Below are 20,754 nucleotides of genomic sequence, written 5' to 3' on the forward strand. Positions count from 1 at the left end.
CCACGAGGAAGAGGGGTGCCGTGCCTCACACGAGAGTCGTGAGGATTAGTGCTGGGAAGCTGCAGAGGGTAGGGGTCACCCTTCAAGCCTGTGTCATCGTTTCCTGCCCAGGTTTCGCTTTACGGTGGTCAGCAGAGCAGTGGCCAAGGCTTTGTCCGCCTGGGCCAAGAAGGCTGCAGCAAAGTCCAGGCTCAGACAAGGTGTGGGAACAGGTCTCCGCTGCCCAGCTGAGGCCCTGCCCCGCGCTGGGTGACCACAGCTCCGTCAAAAGGCACTCCCCAGGGGGCTGCTCTGCTGAGTTTCCTCCTTTGCCAGGGGCAGAGGCGCATCCTGGCAAGCTGCTGCAGAGACGGAGGAAGCTTTCCCTTGCTGCACTGCCAAGTCAGGGGCCAGGCACAAGACAGAAAGACTTGGGCAAGAAGACTTCTGAGAGGTGAGACCCTGGTGGGAAGGGATGAAAGGGATCCTGCACCCGTGGAGGAGAGACCTCCCCTCCGGACACTCCGGCTGCAGGGACGCGGCAAGGTCCCTGACACGTGCCGCATGGCTCTTATGTGCTTGTTTCCCCTGTTGTGGGCCCCTCCCTGGGGAAGGTGGCGGATGCTGAGTGCACCCCACGTCCCTGTGGTTCCCTCACGCAAGAGCTGAGGTGCAGACCTCCCCCGTCCATCTGAGGGGGCTCAGGAAAGGCTCCCCGCTGCCAGCAGAAATGGCCCCACCTCGCGTGCTGCTTCTGCCAGCCTGGGGAGCTTTGGTGCCAGGCGAAGGTGGGAGAGCAAACTGCCCCGTGCTCATGCCGACTGCTCCTGGTGCCTCTTTGCAGTGCGCTCCCCCCGTGTCCAGGCAGCTCCCCCAGGATGAAGGAGGCAGGCAGGCAGGAGCCGGCTTCTCCAGCCAAACCCACCTCTACACTCCCATCCTCAGACGACTGCCAGAAAGCGCTGCAGGTGCGTGCCTTGCTGTAGCTGCCGTGCTGCTGGGGACTCGGCAGAAGCCTCTTTGTGCAGAGAGCCAGCCTGAAAGGACCCCTGGACGTGCGCTCCTTGTCGGCTGTCTGTCACCTCCTTCAGATCTTCCTTGCCCCCTGGGTTGTCACAAAACACTTTCTCCTGGCCCAGGGGCTATGGGAGATGCCCAAGTCCTTTCTCGGCTGTTCACAGTGCAGGGCTTTGGTCGCAGCTCTGTTTGCCAGGAGCCTAGAATGACCCCAGAGCCCCCGATGTGTTAGGGGCAAAGCCCTGCCAACCGACCAGCTGAGGCAAGGGGCGGCAACACGGGTCAGACCCGAAGGACACCCGTTCCAGGCGCTGAGACTAATCCTGCCTTCTGCTGCCTTGCCGTCCCCTCCAGGAGGTCTGGCAGCTGCCTGCAGAGTGGGAGCAAGTGAGGCCCAAGTGGCAAGAGCAGCTCGAGCAAGCAAAGGCAGAGTGGGCGGCGTGGGGAGCCTGGTCTGCGGGGAAGGACCGACAGCAACCCCAGGTACGGGCAGCGATTGACACCGCTGAGAGCAGCAGCCACCCTCTCCTTCGGGGCACCCAGGGCGGCAGGTCTCCAGAGCGGGGGAGCAGGACAGACACCCAGCTGCAGGGCAGGGGTTTGCCTGCTCATGCTGGTGAGGGAGAGAGTGGCAGCAGGATGCAAGCGACAAAATCGGCCGTGATAAGAGGCACGCAGTGCTGGGTCTCCCGGCTGCCAGGTCCTGCTGCAGGCTGCTTTCAAGAGGTCCTCTGGGAAACAGCACCTGTGGTTGCCGTCTGCTTTGCTGAGAGCGTCTGCTCCTTGGCAGGCCCTCGGCACTGGAGGCGCTTGGACTCCCCACCCTCCAGCCCAGCCCAGGAGAGAGGCGGTCGAGGAGAGGTGGAGAAAGGCTCCAACCCCTCTCCCAGCCGAGCAGAAGGCAGCAGCAACCTCTAGGCCTGGGGGAAACCTGCATGAGGGAGGAAGTAGGCTTTTCCTCCTCCCCTTAAGCTTTGAGTGTTGTTCTGTAGAAGGAAGAGAGTTGCCTCATTGCCCCAGGATGGGGTAGGGGAGCCCGGAGGCAGCGGTGCCTGAGCCTGGGACAGGGTTCTCCAGCCTGGAGGCCAAAGCTGTTGGTGGGACTCTTCCCTCCAGCCTCCTGCCTGGTCCCTGCAGGGGGCAGGGGACCCGTGCTGGGGCAGCAAACACTGCTGTAAAGCCTAAAGGTGTCCCCAGGGGCTGCTCCCAGCTCTGCCTGGGAGCTGCTGCCATCAGATTCACCCACTAGCAAGCAGTTCCTGGTGCAGGAGTGACAGCTGCGTGGAGGAGAACAGGTCTGGGTGTCTAATACCAAGGTCCCCAACATCAGCTTAGCAGCGTTTGTTTTAATGGTTTGGGTTTTTTTTTCTCCCCAGGAGTTTCCATAGTACCCCAAAGCCATTTTCTGTCAGAAAAGGTGCAGGCACGTGCACGAGACACGGGTGTTTCTCCGTGTTGCAACTGGGAGCAAAGGCGGCTTTTCTTTTCGTTCCAGCTGGAAGGGGAGCACAGAGCGTCAGCCCCAGGGAGGCAGCCCTGCTCCCTCGTCCTGGCTGTGGGTGTGAGCCCGTGCACGCTCCACCTCTGGAGGAAAGGCACTGAAGAAGAGCAGCCTGGGAGGGACCTCCCAGAGCCGGCTGGGGAGAGGGCTGGTCACCCCGCGGCCCATGGCGACTGCCGGGAGCAGCTCGGCGTGGCCAGTGGCCTCTGGGCACGGGCCTGCGGGCCTCCCCTGCGTTGCTGTAGGCGGGCACCGGAGCGTCCCCAGGCCTGGGCGCCCTGTGTGGGAGCCATGCCTGGGGACAAGGCCCCGGGCGGTGGCAGCCAGAGCTGCAGCACGCACACAGGACTGAGCTCTGCAGAGGCTGCTGGCACCGGGGGGATGTGGGAGGTGCGGGCTCGGGCCTGCTGGGGCCTCTGTGAGGGGCAAGCAGGGGCTGCCCCACGCCGGGCACAGCCGTGCACAGCCAGTCCCCGCCAGGCTCCACAGCATCGCCAGGGCTTTGTGATGCAGGCGGCGCAGCGTGCCCAGAGGTCATTGTGATGCGGGTCCCCACGGTGACCCCGCGGGTATTTAAGGAGCCAGAGCCCTGGGGTGCCCACTCCCAGGAGAGCCACTCCCTCAGGAGGCAGCATCTCCCCTGGGTGACCATGGCCGGTCGTCGGCAGGCGCCGCCGAAGATGCCCACGCATGAGGAGGCAAACGCCCCCCCCCAGCCCAACAGCAGGCTGCCGGGCCTGCAGAACCGGCGCCAGGTGAGGGACGGGGCAGGAGGGGGAGGCCGGTGGTGGGACAGGGCCACGCGGAGCTGCCTTAGTGCCAGGGCCGGGCTTGCCGCCACTGTGGGGGCCGCTGTGCCAAGGCAGCCGCCTCCAGTCCTTGACTTCTCCTCCTCCTGCCCGCAGATGGGCCACAGGCGGCCGCTGGCAGCGCCGCAGGACAGCCAGGGACAGGCTTCGTCCCCCCATGGGAACAGGCTGCGACGGCTCCCCTGCCCACAGAGCTCGCAGGCCGCTGGGAGCCGACGCGCACAGGTAGGGAGCCCGAGGGAGCCCGGGACAAACGTCTTCCCGAGTCCAGGCGCTGCCGACAGGCAGGCGGGAGCTGCAGGAGGGGACGGGAGGGCCCGGTCACCTAGCAAGCTGAGCCCCCCAAGCCGTGCCTGCAGGCTGCCCGGGCATGCTGGGGATGCTCCCAGGAGTCACTGTGGGCCATGGCCGGAGCAGTGCGCTCCCCAGCCAGCTCTGGGAGCCGAGCGGGAACTCCCTGTGGGGCCGAGTGCTGCCCTGGGGGCTGGCAGGGGAGCCGGCACAGGGGCTCTTCCAGCTGGGACACGGGGGCACGGGCGAAGGGCCGCAGTCACGCAGCCTCTCTCCTCGCCTTCTCTTGCAGACGGACAGCCCGGCGTGCAGGGTGGCAATGCCCTCCATCAGGGTGAGGCGGGAGGAGACAGCCCGTCTGCCAGCAAGGCAGGCAGCAGCACCACAGAAGGTGCACGCAGCGCGGGCACCAGGAGCTGCCAGCACTTGCTGCAAGCTCCTGCCTCTGCCAGCAGCAGCCTCTGCAGCTTCTGCCCAGGGCAGGGGAAAGGCCAGCAGCACTGCAACCAGCAGACACCGACAGCTTGTCCCATCTACTCGGGGCATCCCTGGTGAGCAGGGGAAAGCCACCAGTGCGCAGAGCAGGAGGCATGCCCCACGCAGCCCTGCAGCCAATGCTGCAGCTGGGAAGGAGACAAAGAGGTGCCTTTTGAGGAAGGACCCGGACAAGGTTTGCACTGGGAGCCACCGACCCAGCCAGCAGACAGCGGCACAGTGGCATCGGGAACACAGGCTGGGTGCGGCGAAGATGGCAAGAACAGAGGAGGTCCGGGCGGCCCAGAGTGGCAAGGCCTCTGCAGGTCAGCACGTGCGTGACGCACGTAAAAGCACCGGTGCTGCTGGCAGACTTTCTGTGCCAGTTTCCCTGGGCAGGCGGGATGTGGCTTCAGGGCAGCAGGGACAAGTGGAAGAGCGCCACCCCAAAACACAGCTGTCTCTCATAAAGACCAAGTGCAAAGGCAAGTCGCTGCGGGAGCACCAAGAGGCTCTTAAGGAGCATGTGGCCATGCCGTCAGTGAAGACGGAGGATCAGATGGCCACCATCACCACAGCCAGCAGACACCAACAGCTTGACTCATCTACTCGGGGCATCCCTGGTGAGCAGGGGAAAGCCCCCAGTGGGCAGAGCAGGAGCCATGCCCCACGCAGCCCTGCAGCCAATGCCACAGCTGTCTCCCAGCCCACCCGCACCCGCTGCCTCCAGAACCAGCTGCAGCAGGAGATGGCACTGTCCACCCAACCCATCCTGCAGCGGTTCAAGCGCGAGCTGCCTGCCTCCCCCTGCACGGCCCAGCCCGAGGGCTCTCCTGGCCACCAGGGCCATCAGGGGACGCAGAGCTCCTGCTCCTCTGGCAGAAACAGGCCCCACACCTTGGCGGCCCTGCAGGAAAGACCAACAGAAAGCCACAGTGCTGGGCCACAAGCCACGTGCCAGGCTGTGAGAGGTGCTCAGCTCCGGGTGATGGAGCGGGAGGACTTGATGCTGCCTGGCAGCGCATACAGCCATCTCCTGCAGCAGAGCAGACGCCTGCAGCGTCTTCTGAAAGACCTGGAGAGGCAACAGAGTGCCCTTGAGATGGAGAGCCGCCTACTGGGAAAGGACGGTTCTCCAAGAGCGTGCAAGGAGGCAGGGAGACTGCAGCAGAAGAATGCTCAACTAGCTGCCCTCACCTTGCGGCTGGGAGAGGGAGCCAGGCAGCTGCAGGTGACCATCCATCGCCTGGTCAATGCTCGCGGGCCACTGCCCATCCAGCGCTCTGCTGAGCAACTGTGCCCGCCATTGCTTCCTCAGCCCAGGGGTGGAGAAATGGGAGAGCCCAGCAGAGCTCTGCTGGCACGGGACAAGCGGCACGACTTGGCACAGAAGGCAGCTGAGGGGCTGGAGGCCCGAGCAGCCGCAGATGAAGAGGGATCCTCTGATGTGAGCACCCCCGGGCAAGCTTGTGAGGAGTTGCAGGTGCAGCTCGCCAAGGTGACAAATGAAAACACCCACCTGGCTGAAGAAAACGCTCGCCTGCGTGGGCAGATGGCTTTGACAGAACAGGTTCAGGCTGAAAATGCCAACCTGAAAGGGCAGCTAGCGCGACTGGCAGAGGAGCGAGACTCTGCCATCCAAGCAACCATCTGTCTTTTTACCCAACTGGAAGCGGCCAAGCGCGAGCTGACAGCCATGAGGGACAGGGCAGAAAGGAGTCAACAGCTGGAGAGGGAACATGAGGAGACAAAGCTGGCCCACAGGGAGCACAGAGAACCCCTGCGAGCGTTTCCAGCCCCGCTGAAGGAACTGAGTGATCGGTTTGAGAAGCTAAAGAAATGCTGCCAGCAGCTGTTTCAGGAACTGGAATGGCTGGGAGGAGAAAGATCCAACAGCACTGTTTCCGAGCCGCAGCAGGCTAACCTGGGAGCAGACAAGGAGTCCGTCCTGCTGGAGGCTATGAGAAAACAACCGGCAGAGCTTCGAGCATTCATCGCTCGTTACAGCTATGATCCTTTCGATGGTCCCAACGAGCGGCCTGAGCTGGAGCTTCCGCTAGTTGCTGGACAATACGTTTACATCTTTGGAGACGCGGATGGAGACGGTTGGTACGTGGGAGAGCTGACCGACGGCACAAGGGGATTGATCCCCTCTAATCTCGTTGAGGAAGTTCCAGGTGACGGGTGACCTGATGACACCACAGTCTCCCCAGAGACAAGTGATTGGTGGCAGGGCATAGATGACGTCTGTCCTGTCTTCTCATAGAGCTTCTCATTAAACCTCTTTTAATGACCTCTCTGTGTAATCTCACTCCCTGTCCTGTTTGTCTGTGAGCTGAAGGGACTCTGTGCCTGCTATGGGGGACGTGGCGGGGGTGGACTGAGTGCCAGCTACTGGAGTCAAGGCGAGGCCGTAGGCAGCTCTGGCTTGTGGTGCCAGCTACTGGTGTGCGTCCCAGTGCAGCCAGTGGAGTGAGGGGGGGTCCGAGTGCAGCTACTGGAGCCAGTGGGGATCTCAGCCATCAGGCACTAGGGGTGCGTCCTGAGAAACCACAGGGTATTTGCACTACAGTAGCATGTGCAGTAAAGAAAACTGGTCTTGCAGTTTGATCCAACGCTGCATCTGCAAACAAAACGAGGCGGAGGCATGAAGGAACATGGATGGAAACCTCACCTGCCACACCAAAGTTACACCACGGAAACTCTTCCCTTTTTGTCACCTGCCTCGGGTTTGGTAAATCTTTTGCCGAGTCTGAAGCAAAGGCCCATTGCCTCTTCTTCCTGTTTCTAACGGCTAACGTCTGGGTTTCACAGGCTGCTTTGTTGTGCGGCACCGCTTACACCCCAGAGTTGCCTTCATAAATGCATCCTTGTACTAGGAAAGGAAAATCGCCTGTCATGCCAGTCATACCACTGTACTACCCTACCCGCAGGGCAACAGACCGCCCTGCTTGTAAGAGGATTTAATACAGGAAATAATCCTCAAGTATCTGGGTGTTTTAACAGTTTAATCACGTGCTTGCAGTCTGACTGCTGACACAATCTAACAAGAAAAAATATTAAGGGGGCTAAATCTGTGTTTCAAAAAAAGTGGGGTTTCTCTTTCCCTTCCTGAGAAAACTTGCTCCCTCTACGTTTCTGCCCTGTCATTTCATCTAGCGGCTTCGAAGAAGGGTTTCCCGGCCAGCTATTTTGATGTCATGGCGAGCTCTGAGATGTTTGAGTTTGTTCCTTTCACGCCCCCAGAACTTGGAGTCCTGTGGCTACAACAGCATCTCTGCTGCTGTACAAAAGCAGGGCCCTTGCCAGGTCCTCACGATAACGCACTTGATGGGCAAGGTGAACACGTTATTTTACACAGCTTCAGAAATCTCACTGCATTGTTGCCTGCGAAAAGCCACTTTCCTTTTGGCATTTGAGACACCTTTGAACACTGACCATAGAGCCCTGTGGCAACCTCTAGGCCTGGGGGAAACCTGCATTAGGGAGGAAATGCCTTAAGAGGAAACTCCCCTTAAGCTTTGAGTGTTGTTCTGTAGAAGGAAGAGAGTTGCCTTATTGCCCCAGGATGGGGTAGGGGAGCCCGGAGGCAGCGGTGCCTGAGCCTGGGACAGGGTTCTCCAGCCTGGAGGCCAAAGCTGTTGGTGGGACTCTTCCCTCCAGCCTCCTGCCTGGTCCCTGCAGGGGGCAGGGGACCCGTGCTGGGGCAGCAAACACTGCTGTAAAGCCTAAAGGTGTCCCCAGGGGCTGCTCCCAGCTCTGCCTGGGAGCTGCTGCTGTCAGATTCACCCACTAGCAAGCAGTTCCTGGTGCAGGAGTGACAGCTGCGTGGAGGAGAACAGGTCTGGGTGTCTAATACCAAGGTCTCCAACATCAGCTGAGCAGCGTTTGTTTTAATGGTTTGGGGTTTTTTTTCTCCCCAGGAGTTTCCATAGTACCCCAAAGCCATTTTCTGTCAGAAAAGGTGCAGGCACGTGCACGAGACACGGGTGTTTCTCCGTGTTGTAACTGGGAACAAAGGCGGCTTTTCTTTTCATTCCACTTGACGCTGGGTAAGACAAACCTTTGGTCTGACCCAGCAGAGCTGTTTTGATGCTCTTGTACGAACACTGGAGGAATTTGCTCCCCCTCTGCTCCTATAGAGAGGAACAGAGCGGTCTCTGCGCACGCCCACTATTCTGTCACAAGCTTGCTCTAAAACACATGGTACCAACAGCCACTGAAAGCCTGAGTGCTTCCAGATTCAGGGATGAGGAAGAAAACTGTGCTGGAGCCTGATGTGAGGAGTACAGGCACAGAAGCCTCCTCTGGAGAGTTCTGCACCATAGCATGACCCCAGGTTCTGGACAAGCAAGGGGTTAAGTTAACCTTCCCTCTCCCGAGTTTGGGAGGAGGAGACTAGTTAAAGAGTAGTTCTAACAGAAAGAGGGAATCTGTCAAACAAAACGCTCAACAGTCCCTGAATTGCTCTTCAATTGCTCAAAAAACGAGGCCAGTTATTTAACCAGTTACAGTCCAGGACCAACATCAGGATTCTCACAAATATACAAAACCTCCCTCCCAAACAACTACGTGGTTCATGCGCTTAATTCCCCCAGTTCTTGACAAGGAGGTTCGGGTCACGGACTCCAAAGGCCTTCAACAAGGGACAACCTATCATTCTAAAAATGCAATTCAAAAATTCTCGAAACTGACAACATTTAAAGTGCGGTCAACGCTTAATATATTGAGTGGGCACCAATTAAGGAGTGCTGCCAACTCTATGCACTAGCACAGGGATGTGCTCTTCCCTACACAGTACGGAGCAGAACAGTCTAGTCTAGGCTTGAGCTATGCAGAGGCTTGATCAGAATACACATCCCTTTCTAGAAAGATACCCAAGAGGAAGATGACTAATCTTTATAACGCTGGCTGAAAGCAACAATGGGAGGTTTGCACCAGCTGATGATTTCCGATCTAGAAACTTCAGTGAAGGCGTCAAGCTACCGATAGAGCAATAAAACAGTAGCCTCAATGCATACACAAAAATGAGATTTTGAGTGCCTACATGCAAGGTAGGTCTCATGCAGCAGAAACAGATGCAGTCAATCTCCTGAGCTTACTTTGTTTTCAAAATAAGACCAAAAAAAAGCAGAGCATGCATTTGCTGCCTTAACAGAGTAACATCTAGAATGCCCCTCACTCCTCATGAGACTTACAACTTTACATACCGGGAAGACCAGCTACAGGTAGACTGAAGTACAATTACAACTTGTTGTACACCACAAGGTATAAGCCAATGAAGATGCTTTATACCAGTCAAATGTCAATAAACTATACTTTCCACAGAAAACAGAGCTTAACAACTATTTACCAGAAACAATCTAAGCGTTTATCTAAATTTAAGCAAAAATCTGCCTCCAGTGGCAATTCTCAAAATACTCTTCTTTGTTGGAGATTAAAGATGGTATGTTACAACCTAAAAAAGCATCCACTTCATCACCACAAATACACCTGCACTACGCATGTTTCCCATGCAAATGAACACCCTAACTTGGCCAACAGGCTGACACATGTCATGCTCATTAACATGGGATACTTTTTCATTCCGTCTTCTTTTTTATATCTTGCTTTACCAAGCAAACCCTTCACTGTCCATTAAAAGCTTAATTAAAGAAGCCTTCGGTTCTTAAGCAGGCAACAATATTGAAAAGCTATCGGTCCAGACCCTAGCATTACTATCAAATATAGTTAGCTCAAGAAAGATGTTGGTTTACCTCCCTTTACCCCTTACCTGCTCTGGACTGAACAATTCTTCCTGAAAAATCATGAGGGAGAACTCAGCTGCGCGGTGATGTGGTTCTTTGCTCCGTTCTTCATCTGCTTCCTGTGTGGTCAGAAGTTCTTGTAGTATTTTAGCAGCAGCAGCAGTTTCTATAGACAGAGTGGTATCGGCAGCACAAAGAATGTCAGAAGGCTGTAACGGAGACAAATCCAGTGCTCCATCTGCTGCCACCAGAAATGACGTGTCTGAAGTTACAGGAGCGAGACATTCCAGCTGGCTTTCCTCAGTTGAAGAAGGTGTGTAACTATTAACAGGCGGTGCCTGATTTCCATTAAGCTCCAGGATTGAATTCTGGCTCTCTACAGGTGCCACTCCCACCTTTTCAGCTTTGCATGATGAATGCACCTCAGCGGCAACCTGAAACATGGCTTCAAGACTGACTTCTGCCTTCTTGTTTTCTTCAGATGTATTACATAGCCAGTCAGACGGCATCAGTTCAGCTTCATAAGGTGACTGCATTGGAGGATTCTGGAAAAAACAAAATACAGTGAACTTTTGTATAAAAAATTACCATGACAGGATGTGTATTGATTCTGTCTATCCATTTATCCAAAAGCTTGAAAGATTGTCTGTTATTCTCAGTTAAAACAGCAAGTTTAACCAGAAGAAAAAAAACCCTGCTACTTTGTCTTGGTTTTCATTAACCACCTTACTCTTGGCACGCTTCCTTTCTTCTATTCATGGTCTATCCTGGAGAGAAGGTTACTTACCAGGAGCTGGTGTATGCCTGCAGATGCATTGTCTGCACACCCTTTGCACCGCAGGTGTTAAATATACCCAAGCATTCAAATCAGAGACTTCTGGTCTTAGTAGGACCTGTGGGGGTACATTAGAACCACCCTCTTCACGTGCCACATACGTAATAGAAAATGAGAGAGAAAATCCACCTGCCTTCAGTTCCTTCTGAAACTCAAGCATTCCTGTTGTTGTAGTATAAATAAATCAGTATAAACCACAACATTTTTAAGCAAAAGAAAAAGGTCCACGTGCTGTAAATGTGCATATGGACAACACAACTTGAGGAACTCACTGCTTCTTAACCAATAATACCATTTTCCTCCTCAAGTGATTGTCCCTATATAGGCACATCTACACAAGGGGTGCCCCCCAGGGATGCCCCAGTCCCAGGAGGAGTGGGAGTTCAAATACCGATGACAGCAAATACTGTAAAACTGCCCTGCCTGTCACAGCCTCACATCTGGACTCTCCTGTCATGACAGGGTCCCACAAAGGCACAACCCAAAGTCTGCATCAATCTGCATAAAAACCTGACAGAATTTCAGGTCAGAAACCCTTCTTGTAGAACCTACAGAGACTGCCTTTGCCATCACAGATCAGGTCTGAACACTACTACAATTTTTCACTGTAATGACATCACAGGACGACAGGACACAATCAGCAATCCAGTGGTGATTTTTTTAGTAGCATTCATATATATCAAATAACCTTTAAAACAGAACAAAGACAATGAAAGAGTTTTTCAAAAGCAGCAAGTCCCACCCAAGTGAAATGATAGATGACATTTTAACAGCCAGTGTCTGTACTGCTACTTCTTCCGGAGGTGACTCTGTCAAAGGACACTAGAAGGGTCATTTCTTCTGACAAATACAAGTCATACAATGATGTTGAACAGAAACTCAGGTCTATTTAAAATACAGCCTTCTTTTGGAAGAGATCCAGTATGAAGGATTAGTCCTTAGTGCCTGACTATCCTTAGACCTTCTAGCTGAGGTCATGGTTAATGAAAAGCTACTTCCAGAGACAAGTAAATTAGAGAAGAGGAAGCTACAGGATCACCTACTAGGAAAGCCGTATCAGATCAAATGCCAGTGAAGGACTTGACCTCTCCCTGATGGAGATACCACAAAGAGATGAGATCCCGTCTTCTGGGTGTGTGAAGTCAAGTCCTAGTGTGGATTCGTGTAGATGTGCCAGTTTGTAGATAGCCACAAACTGTGGAGGGTGGGGGGAAACGGAGGGGGAAATAAAACCTGGAATTTGAGAAACTTCGGTTAAGCTAAATCTTTTCATTAAAGGCTAAGCCACCTTTATGTTTTTATGAGATAGGTTCAAACACTATTCCTCTCATTTGATTTTTTTTTCAGTTCTATTTTTTTAAAATGTTAACAAGGTGTTTCATTTCTGTTGCATTGCTTGTTTACTGTCATAAGTAGTCAGGATTTTAAGATCTGGGTTACCAAACCGTCCAGGAATAAGATCATCCCTGCCAAAAACCAACCAACCAACCCACCCACCCATACTGAATCTTCTTCTGCCTCTTCTTAGGGGACCTCAGCTTGAAGCTGTTATAGCACATATTGTCCTTTTGGATGCACTACAGGATCTCGTATGTATTTCCAACAGGAGAAAGTGGCAACACAAAGGTACAATTTAAATCCTTTTAGTTCACCTGGAGAAGATATGACAGACAAGGATGAGGGGAGGCAGCAACGAAACAAGGAAAACCAATAAAAGATTGAGAAGTCAGGGCCTGAAAGACTAATAGCTTGCTGGTCATGCAAGCTCAAGAGGAAAAATGGTCTGACTTAGCAGAAGTGGTGAAAGAGAAGATGGGCATTTCACTTATAAGATTAGCATAGCGTGAGCAGGAATTAAAGCACAACCACACCTTTTCAGGGACTGCTAGCACTACACAAATCTGGCTTGAGTGCTTGGGCCATCGGAATTAGTTCAGACTTGATTTCTTTTTGAAATAACATGGCTGATTATCATTCCTTATTACAAATAAAAGCAAACTAAGGTCAGAAAGTTTTTCTTCTTTTTTCTTGCACGTTTATTTCTTCCATTTCCTGTTACCTCTTGCTTCAGTTCCACAAGGAAATACTGACAGCTTAATAACCATGGTAATAGCAATAATCAAACAGCAGGGCTGCTATTAAAAAAAAAACAAAACGAGGTGGGGGCAGAAAAAAAAAATATTGCTGAAATCCAGTATGTAGCCTCAGTTCACATCTATGATAAAGCAGCGGGGAAGTACTGAGCTAATGGTTGTGAGCTGCCAGCACTGCTGTTGCAGAAGATAGCAGGAGGTCTCTCAAAAGACTCGTTCCTACCCAAGGATACTGATTCATCACACTAATCCAAACCCCACTTAAGAGAACCCTAATGAAAAATGGGTAAGAAGTTGTACCCGAGCTCCCTGTTTTGTAACCAACTGTGATGAGAGTGTAATACAAACCTCTGAAACCCCGATTTCAGAAACCTGGTGAGATACACCATCATCAGCCACCATGTCTGGGTATAACCACCTATGCCCCCTTGCCATTCCACGCAGTAATTCTCTGCAGCTTTTCCTGGAGAGCAAACTGCAGCCAACCAACCAGTTAGTTACCGGCCTGGTCTGCCCGTGTTCCAGGCAGGGTCACCTAACACTTTCAGCAGCTCAGGTCCGTACTGTACAAGCCCAGCAGCTGGCCTCCAAGACCCAGAAACTCCGCCTGTCTTAATCTCTCCTAAACTTAAAAGCGATGCTCTCTGCAAGACCCAGTAAGGAACAGCACAAGGTTTAAGCTTCCTTGTCCGAGAGTGCCAGCTTTTCCTTCTGAGACCACAAAGCACTGTCTGGATCCAACAGAAACGGGGCTGGTAACCAGCTTGCTGACTGCTAGTGCGCCGATACGGTTCGCTGTCTTCGGGACTGGTCCAGCAGTTTTGTATAGGCTCTGCCACTCCTATCTAGCAGCACACAGCGGGACCAAACAGCCTAAAACGCCCCGCAAACCACGCTTCAACAGCATCGCACTGAATTCCTGCAACTGGTGGAAGGTATTGAGTGGAACGATAGGAAATACACCATGCAATAGTTCTATTTTTTGTGAGGAACAATAAAAATGCTTAGCGAGCCAGGGCTGATGAATTTTACCGCTTTTGAGGATTTGTGCAAGTGGTTACTGATGGATGATCAATACACCAGCAGGGCAGGATGCTCAATACTGCAGCTTGCCACATCCCCCAGCAGACGTTTGGGGAAGTATATGCCCCAGAACACACAAAAGGCAAACTGATTATTCCCCACAGCTCAGCAAGAACCGCAGGCAAACTGCTGTCTTCTGTACCACCTGCACAGCCTGTCACCACGTTCCAGGAGAAATGACCTATGCTATGCTAAGACTCAGAAATCTCTAGAAGTCCCGTTGATCCACGCGGTACGATAGCTGTGTTACCCTGCTCAGAGACAGCCGGTTACTGACCTGGTGGAACTGATACAGGGCACTGCTCGCCTTTGGCCTTCTCACGCAGAGGATCGCCTTCCCGCAGTCTCTGCCCAGATGCTCGGCAGCTTTTTGCTGGGGGTTTCCAGGAAACAAAGCAACCACTAGCAAGTGGCCTAAAGCTCTTCTGACTCCACACACTGCCCACGGACTTGCTTCTCCAAACAACTGAGTTTTACTAGACCCTTTGGACACTGTATATTATCCTTCAATCTAGCCACAACACCACCTTTGACAACTCCTTTGGAATGATTTACTATCCCATTGATCTCGGCCTTCCGAGATAAGCTATTTAGTTGTGACTTCCCATCGCTCAGACGGATCCTCGCGTCCTGGATGAAAAAAGCAGCTCACGATCAAAGTGAGAGGACAAAGATGCACGGTGTGAAAAATAAATACTACAATATCGACGGCATGACTGGCCGTTGGCTATTTATAGCCTTACACTAACGTGTTATCCAGGCCATAACCTGCCCATCTTGGATAAGCTTATTTTTTAAAAGAAGTCACGAATAAAAGACAAAGGTTGAAATTTGCAAGACAGGAAACTGGATGATCAAGCTTGAGTAGGTCAACCCTTTTTCAACACACATAAGCATAACTTGCTTCGCTTGTCCTCTGTGAAGGGGAAAAAAGTATATGCGTTATGCTGTAATAAAAAAGGAAGCTCTTGCATTCCTACTTCAGATCTTCTGATATCTGATAAGCCAGGCCCTCCAAATAAGGTGCAGTTTCCACTAAAATTACACAAAGCGTTTACAGGAAGTACTGGAATTATCTTCAATAAGAGATCTCCGAGGTGGGGCCCATTCCAAAAAGTCACCTTAATTTTTCTCGTTCATCAAATCAAACTCAGGACTGCAGGAATCTGAGACAAAGAAGTGGAGCTGCTTCTCAGTATTTTCATAATATTAAAGAATCTCTTTTTGTCCAGGCAAGAGCATTCTTCCAATACAAATGCAGGCTCATTAACTAAAAGTGATTCTGGTGAAGTCAAGCAAAAAAACACTCCACTGATGAGGACACCCACTATGCTGCTACCCTGAAACCTAACCTGAATTACAAAACTACCCGTTTAACATTCAGTGGTTCTTTGAAATAGGTATTTGTAAACCACATCACTTTCACTTTATCAAGCAGATCAATTTTCAAATTTATATCCTTAATTTCACAAGTGTACAAACCTGCAGTTCATTCATACGGTCTCCTTCGCTTTCACCTCCTTTCAGTAGGCTACGCTCACCTGGACAAAGCTGTCGTGGGTGCACGCTGAAGCAGCAGGACCAGCACAGCCAGCCAGAGGATCTGTGTGGGCTGCTGCTGAACAGCTCTGGTGTGGCTGCAAGAATTCAAACACAGCTATCAGACTGCCGGAACCTGTGTCTGCTGTGCAGTTCTATTGCTTACTTTGATTAAACATTTCAATAATCACACAGTAAATGAAATTCCAGAAATTTATTGCTACCTCTCAAGTGATTTTAAGACCAATTTCTTAATCTTAAAAATACTTATTTTAAGATATGTATAGATATATTAAAAATATATATTGCAAAATTGATAAAACACACACATACATGCAGAAACTTCATCATCAGTCTTTTCTGTCTTAATATCACCTTTTTGATTTGGCTGCTTGAGTTTCTTGTCACAATACACCACAGAAAGTGTATTCACATAGCTGAGCCTAGGTGTTCATACACACATACACACTTGTGACCATGTGAATTTTAAGACTTACAAAGAAAATGAATTCTCTTAACCGAGAGTGTGTCATTCCGAAGAATATCATGACTACTCCTGAACTACCACTCACCAGAAAGGTTTTCATATGTAAATGAACCCTACAGGCACAGATGTATGCCAAAGGTGCGATTGGACTTGCACTGTCAGGTGGCACCAATAACTAATATTTCTCACATGGTCTCCACGACTGATTTTTCATTATTAGACACTCTCAGATAATGAAGCTTCAACGCATTTCTTTGACGCGATTCTACTACTGTCAAAGGTTTTGCAGATAGTTGAAAGTAAACAGAACTAAATCCTTAAACTAATTATGGTCTAAGGCTAGTGGGGAAAAAAAGACTTAGACGAGCATATTTTATGTTACTGACTTTTCAATAAGAATCATAATGAAAAACCAGGGAAATTTTTTTGTCACGGAAGTTAACAAACAAGTTTGAATACACACAAAAAGAAATCTTTTCAGAAAGTTCTACTTTGATTTCATTTAATGGGACTTCAAAAGTGAAATGAAAAGAGTCAAGAATAAGATTGAACATACATTCTTCAGTTCTCTCACTTATTAAATACGTATCTTAAAATTAACTATCACTTTCCAAACAAACTAATCTTACTGCTGTGCTCTCATGATGAAGGAAACCAGACTTTTTCATGTGGACATCTGAAGAAACACGCTTTCAGCATTCTGTATGTTATAATAGACAGAAGAAAGGATAGCGGAGAGATTAAGAGATACACAGGCACAGAAGTAAAACCACTGAGACAGTCCTAGAGTGAGAGTGAAAATTAAAAGATTTAGCATACTCCAGTGAAATGTCACTTACACTCTCAGAAACGCTGATTAATTCACTGGAGTTTTCGAACGCCTCAGATTCCCTAAGTTTCTGTATTTTAGTTTTGATTACAGCTTGCAAAATTTGGTATGTTTTCACCGCGTTCTCACACCCACCTCCCACCCCAGAAGATTCTACCTGAGCAACATAGCCAAGTTATCCTTTAAACTTAAAGCAACGAGCGTCATCCAGTGAGAGAGATCTCCATATTCATGTCTAAATCTACGCTGGTCTCCCTCAGCTCCCCTACAGGCAGTACTTCAAAACAGGCACTTCCAGGACACCAGTAATCTCACCCCAAGACAAACTCTAAACCGAGCAACGTGAATCGCGCCTGAGACGCCCCTTTCCTTCCCTTGACTACGGGAGAGGGCTGGGGCCTTAGCTGAGATAGAGACAACTACAATTCATCATGATGAGTTTCAGCCTATGCTCTGTAACCAATAGAAACGCAAAGCGGGGACCACCTCCCACCTGCCACCTTAATGAAGCAAGTATTCTGGATGAGGCTTGGAGCAACCTGGACTAATAGAAGGTGTCCCTGCCCACGGCAGGGGGGTGGGACCTTGCTGATCTTTAAGGTCCCTTCCAACCCAAACCATTCTATGACTCTCAGGACACCTGCTCCTGGGAGAAGACTTGATAGTTAGCAGCTGGTGAGGCAGGCTCCACACTCTGGCCACCACAGTAATCTTTGCATAAGGGGCACAAGGCAGAAGTTGCCTGTCTCTTAAACATTTAAGTGTGTCTACAAGAAACGCGCAGCTCCTCAGAACCCTTCCTTGACAAAAATGACGTTATGGAAACTGTTGATTATTGTCTGAAATGTTCTCAGCAGAGGTCTCAGAAGAGATGCACAAAAGATGTAATGATTTCACTGTGTAGGATTTCTAAACAGGGATAGCTAGCTGTCTCTGTGAAGGTGCGGCTGCCAAAGGAGGAGCAGGCAGAAGGAGAGAATAATAACTGAGCTTTAGTTTGTTCAAGGAAAGGGTCACTGTTCTGAATTTCAGAAGTTTTAGGGAAATTGAACAAAAAACACCACAAAACAACAACAAACAGACCACTACTCCCCAGAAAATAACCCATCATGGGATTTTTCCAATTCAAGGTAAGGGCAAGGAAAAGAACAGTAATTTGCTTCAACTCCTCTTCTGAGGAATAAAAACACTGAAGTGAGACTGATTTATTTTGTAATCAAGTGATTAAGTGAGACTGACAATTGTGGCAGAAATAATTTCGAAAAAAGAAAGGAGCCAAGACTTTTTGTACTTTCTAGTCTTCAGTGCATAAAAAAATACAACATAAAGAATCTAAACAAGAAAAAAAAATTTAGATACAAAAATAGTACGAGCAGAATGAAATATTCTACACCAGGAGTCCTCAAACTACGACCCACAGGCCGGATATGGCCCCCCAGGGTCCTCAATCCGCCCCCCCTGTATTTACAGAAGCCCCACACCACCACCACCCCGCCGGGGGTTGGGGGGGGAAACCAAGCAGCCGCAGATGACTGCCGGCCACCTAATCCGCGCACCGGCCCCCTGTTTAGAAAGTCTGAGGACCCCTGTTCTGCGCAATACGTTTGACTGATCTTTAAGGTTTAAAACCTTAACCTGGAAAAACATGAGACCAAGGCCTAGGATACTACTTCTTAACAAGGTCTCAGTGCTTTAATATCATTGTCCAAGTTTTGCTTAATTGAAAAAACAAAAATGAAACTTAGCCTCACACCGACTAGTTTTGGACAAATGTTTTTCTCCTCGCCCTTTCACCTCAACAGAAAGGCTATCCAGAAAGTCACCAGGGGACACACAAAATCTGGAGGAAGGACACGAATAGCAAACAGAAACTCCTTTTGCTTTAAAGGTCCATCTTCCTTTTAGACTTGACACTTTCTAATTCTCACTTGAGATATGCACATGGCAGAGTATTGTAGAAAAATATTTGAAAGTCTCACTTTAAAATCCATTTTTGAAAAGCAAATGCAGAACTTTTTTTTCATACCTGTTGGATAGCAGGCTTGTGAGTACGGCACTGAAGATGCAGAGTACTACAATTTGCAATGGATGCGGCAACGCTTTGAGTCCCTTGCTGAAGTGGCGGAAGAGAAGCCACAGGCTGGAGTGTGTACGTGGCTCCCGTTGGAAGCGTCTGGAGTACCGGAAAGGCAGCCCCTTTATCTGGAAAAGCTGGGGAAGCCCCTTGCCCTGGCAGCAACCCAAGTGGTCCCTGCTGGATCCAAGTGGAAGGGACTGGAGTCGGATCTAATCTTTGTGCCGGTGAAGTGCTGGGGGCTTGGCACGAGGTTGCCATGTAGGAGTAAGGAGGGAAAACACCTTGACCGTAAAGTTGATGAAACTGTCCTCCAGTCAGCAGTCCTGCAGTGGGTACAAAATAAAGCGAAACAAGTGTTAAGGAAAGGAGTTTTCACAGGCAAAGAAAGGCAATATGAGGAGCCAAGGCTCTACAACATGATTTGGGAAGACTGCCTTTGCTCCAGCATACTTAACCCAGAAAGGAGACTGTACTCTTAGACCCGAGCATGCAGGAACTGCTGTGTGGCACACGAGTGAAGCGCCAACACAGAGGTGTCTGCGTAGCATTCAATCTCCTTCAACTGGCAGTAACGAGTTACCCATATTTAGAAATGTGCCATACATCGGAAAGTGTAGTAACTTACTAAACCAAACAAAAGCAATTTTGAAAGTACTGTGTGTTAAATCAGACAATACATTTTAAAAAAGGGACATCATAAAGCAAGATTTTACCAAACTCCACTACTGACAGCTCACAAACAGCTAAGGGAAGGGCAATGTCAAAATCCTCCAAAGGACTTTGCAAGTACTTTATGACAAGTCATTTATTTGGTCAAGAAAAAAAATTCAAAGCCAGTTCTTCCTCAGTCAGCTCAACTAGTTCAGTGCAGACTAAAATATCCCAGACTTTGCCATTTTGTTATTTCCTAGATAGTCCTTTCATTCTTCTCTATTATTTTACAGTTTCCTCTCTCAGACAGTTACTGTTTCATGAAATGGCATTTGCTTTTATACCATGACAGCCCAATTTCTGTTTTGGTGGCTTTCTTGAAACACTGACAGTAACACCCCGAACGCCTGTGCTCATTGATTTCTCTAAGAACTACTGCATTTGTGTCTCCCCTGCAGGATTGCATTTAGCCATGAGAATTACAAGTTTCAGGATGGTTCACGTCAATAGGGTTGATCTAGAAGCCAGGCTCTCTCAGACCTGTAGTTTCCAATTCTCGCTCAAAAGGATTTTTTTTTTAAAAATAGCCTCACATTTACCTCTGGCACTCCTCTGACGAAAGCTAATTCAAGAAATCAGTAACATACAGTCATTATTCTGCAAGTTCACATTTAACCGTTAAGAATCACTAAATAAATACCAGCTGACCCTGAAGATTTGCTAAGACTTAACGTATAGGACTGTTTATTCCCTGTTCAGTACTTTCACCATTTATAAACAGAGAAGGAACAGGGGTATGAAAATCCTTTTGTTTATATTTTACCTTTGGATAGGGACATGAAGACTATCTAGTTCTAACACGTAAACAAGACACCACAGGATGCCAAGTTACCCACCTCCCGTTGCCGTACAGGAATTGCTCCTGAATGTTTAACACAGCGTTACATGCTGCAAGACACTGGGAACAGACTGACGCTTTGCAAACACAAGTATCTCTTATCTATCAAATCACCTCACATTTACAGCAAAGACGTGTCCCTAAATAGTCAGTACAGAGCGCAACAGTGCATCGTCAGCCTGTCAGAACTTGACCGCATAGAAACCCCAATGTTTTCCTTGTTCTGTCTTTCTAGAAAATGAGACTCCTAGAGCAAAAGCTCTGAAACTGCAGCCATCAAAACAGAGGACAAAAAATGAACAGGTCATCTCTTTCTAATAATTTCCTTTACCAGTGGTCTGCATTACATCAGACAAACCACATGTCATTGAAGTCTGCAATGACTCATCTTAGCGTTAACAACGTTCACATCAAATCATTAATTTAAATGCTTCCTAGCCTCCC

At 49.9% G+C, this 20,754-nt stretch overlaps 1 protein-coding gene and 1 long non-coding RNA gene across 3 annotated transcripts; one reads left to right on the forward strand and one right to left on the reverse strand.

Annotated features, from left to right (window-relative positions):
• Positions 1–317: 317 nt before the first annotated feature.
• LOC129734511 (uncharacterized) lies at positions 318–1,473 on the forward strand. Its single transcript, XR_008730083.1, has 3 exons — positions 318–433; positions 824–947; positions 1,351–1,473. It is a non-coding gene; the product is annotated as an uncharacterized LOC129734511 (long non-coding RNA).
• An 8,095-nt stretch (positions 1,474–9,568) lies between these two features.
• On the reverse strand, positions 9,569–15,460 carry LOC129734495 (heat shock factor protein 5-like). Of its 2 annotated transcripts, none has more exons than XR_008730070.1 (2): positions 15,371–15,460; positions 9,569–10,363 (listed from the first exon to the last, which is right to left on the reverse strand). XR_008730070.1 is itself a non-coding variant. In XM_055698055.1 (2 exons), the coding sequence occupies exons 1-2, from the start codon at positions 15,324–15,326 to the stop codon at positions 9,824–9,826; spliced, it is 555 nt and encodes a 184-aa protein (XP_055554030.1). In that variant the 5' UTR covers positions 15,327–15,454; the 3' UTR covers positions 9,569–9,823. The 2 variants fall into 2 exon arrangements, 1 of the variants encoding a protein (XP_055554030.1); XM_055698055.1 differs by having other exon boundaries at positions 15,312–15,454.
• Positions 15,461–20,754: the final 5,294 nt, after the last annotated feature.

The sequence above is a fragment of the Falco cherrug genome, chromosome W, assembly GCF_023634085.1.
Source record: "Falco cherrug isolate bFalChe1 chromosome W, bFalChe1.pri, whole genome shotgun sequence".
Taxonomy (NCBI): Eukaryota; Metazoa; Chordata; class Aves; order Falconiformes; family Falconidae; genus Falco; species Falco cherrug.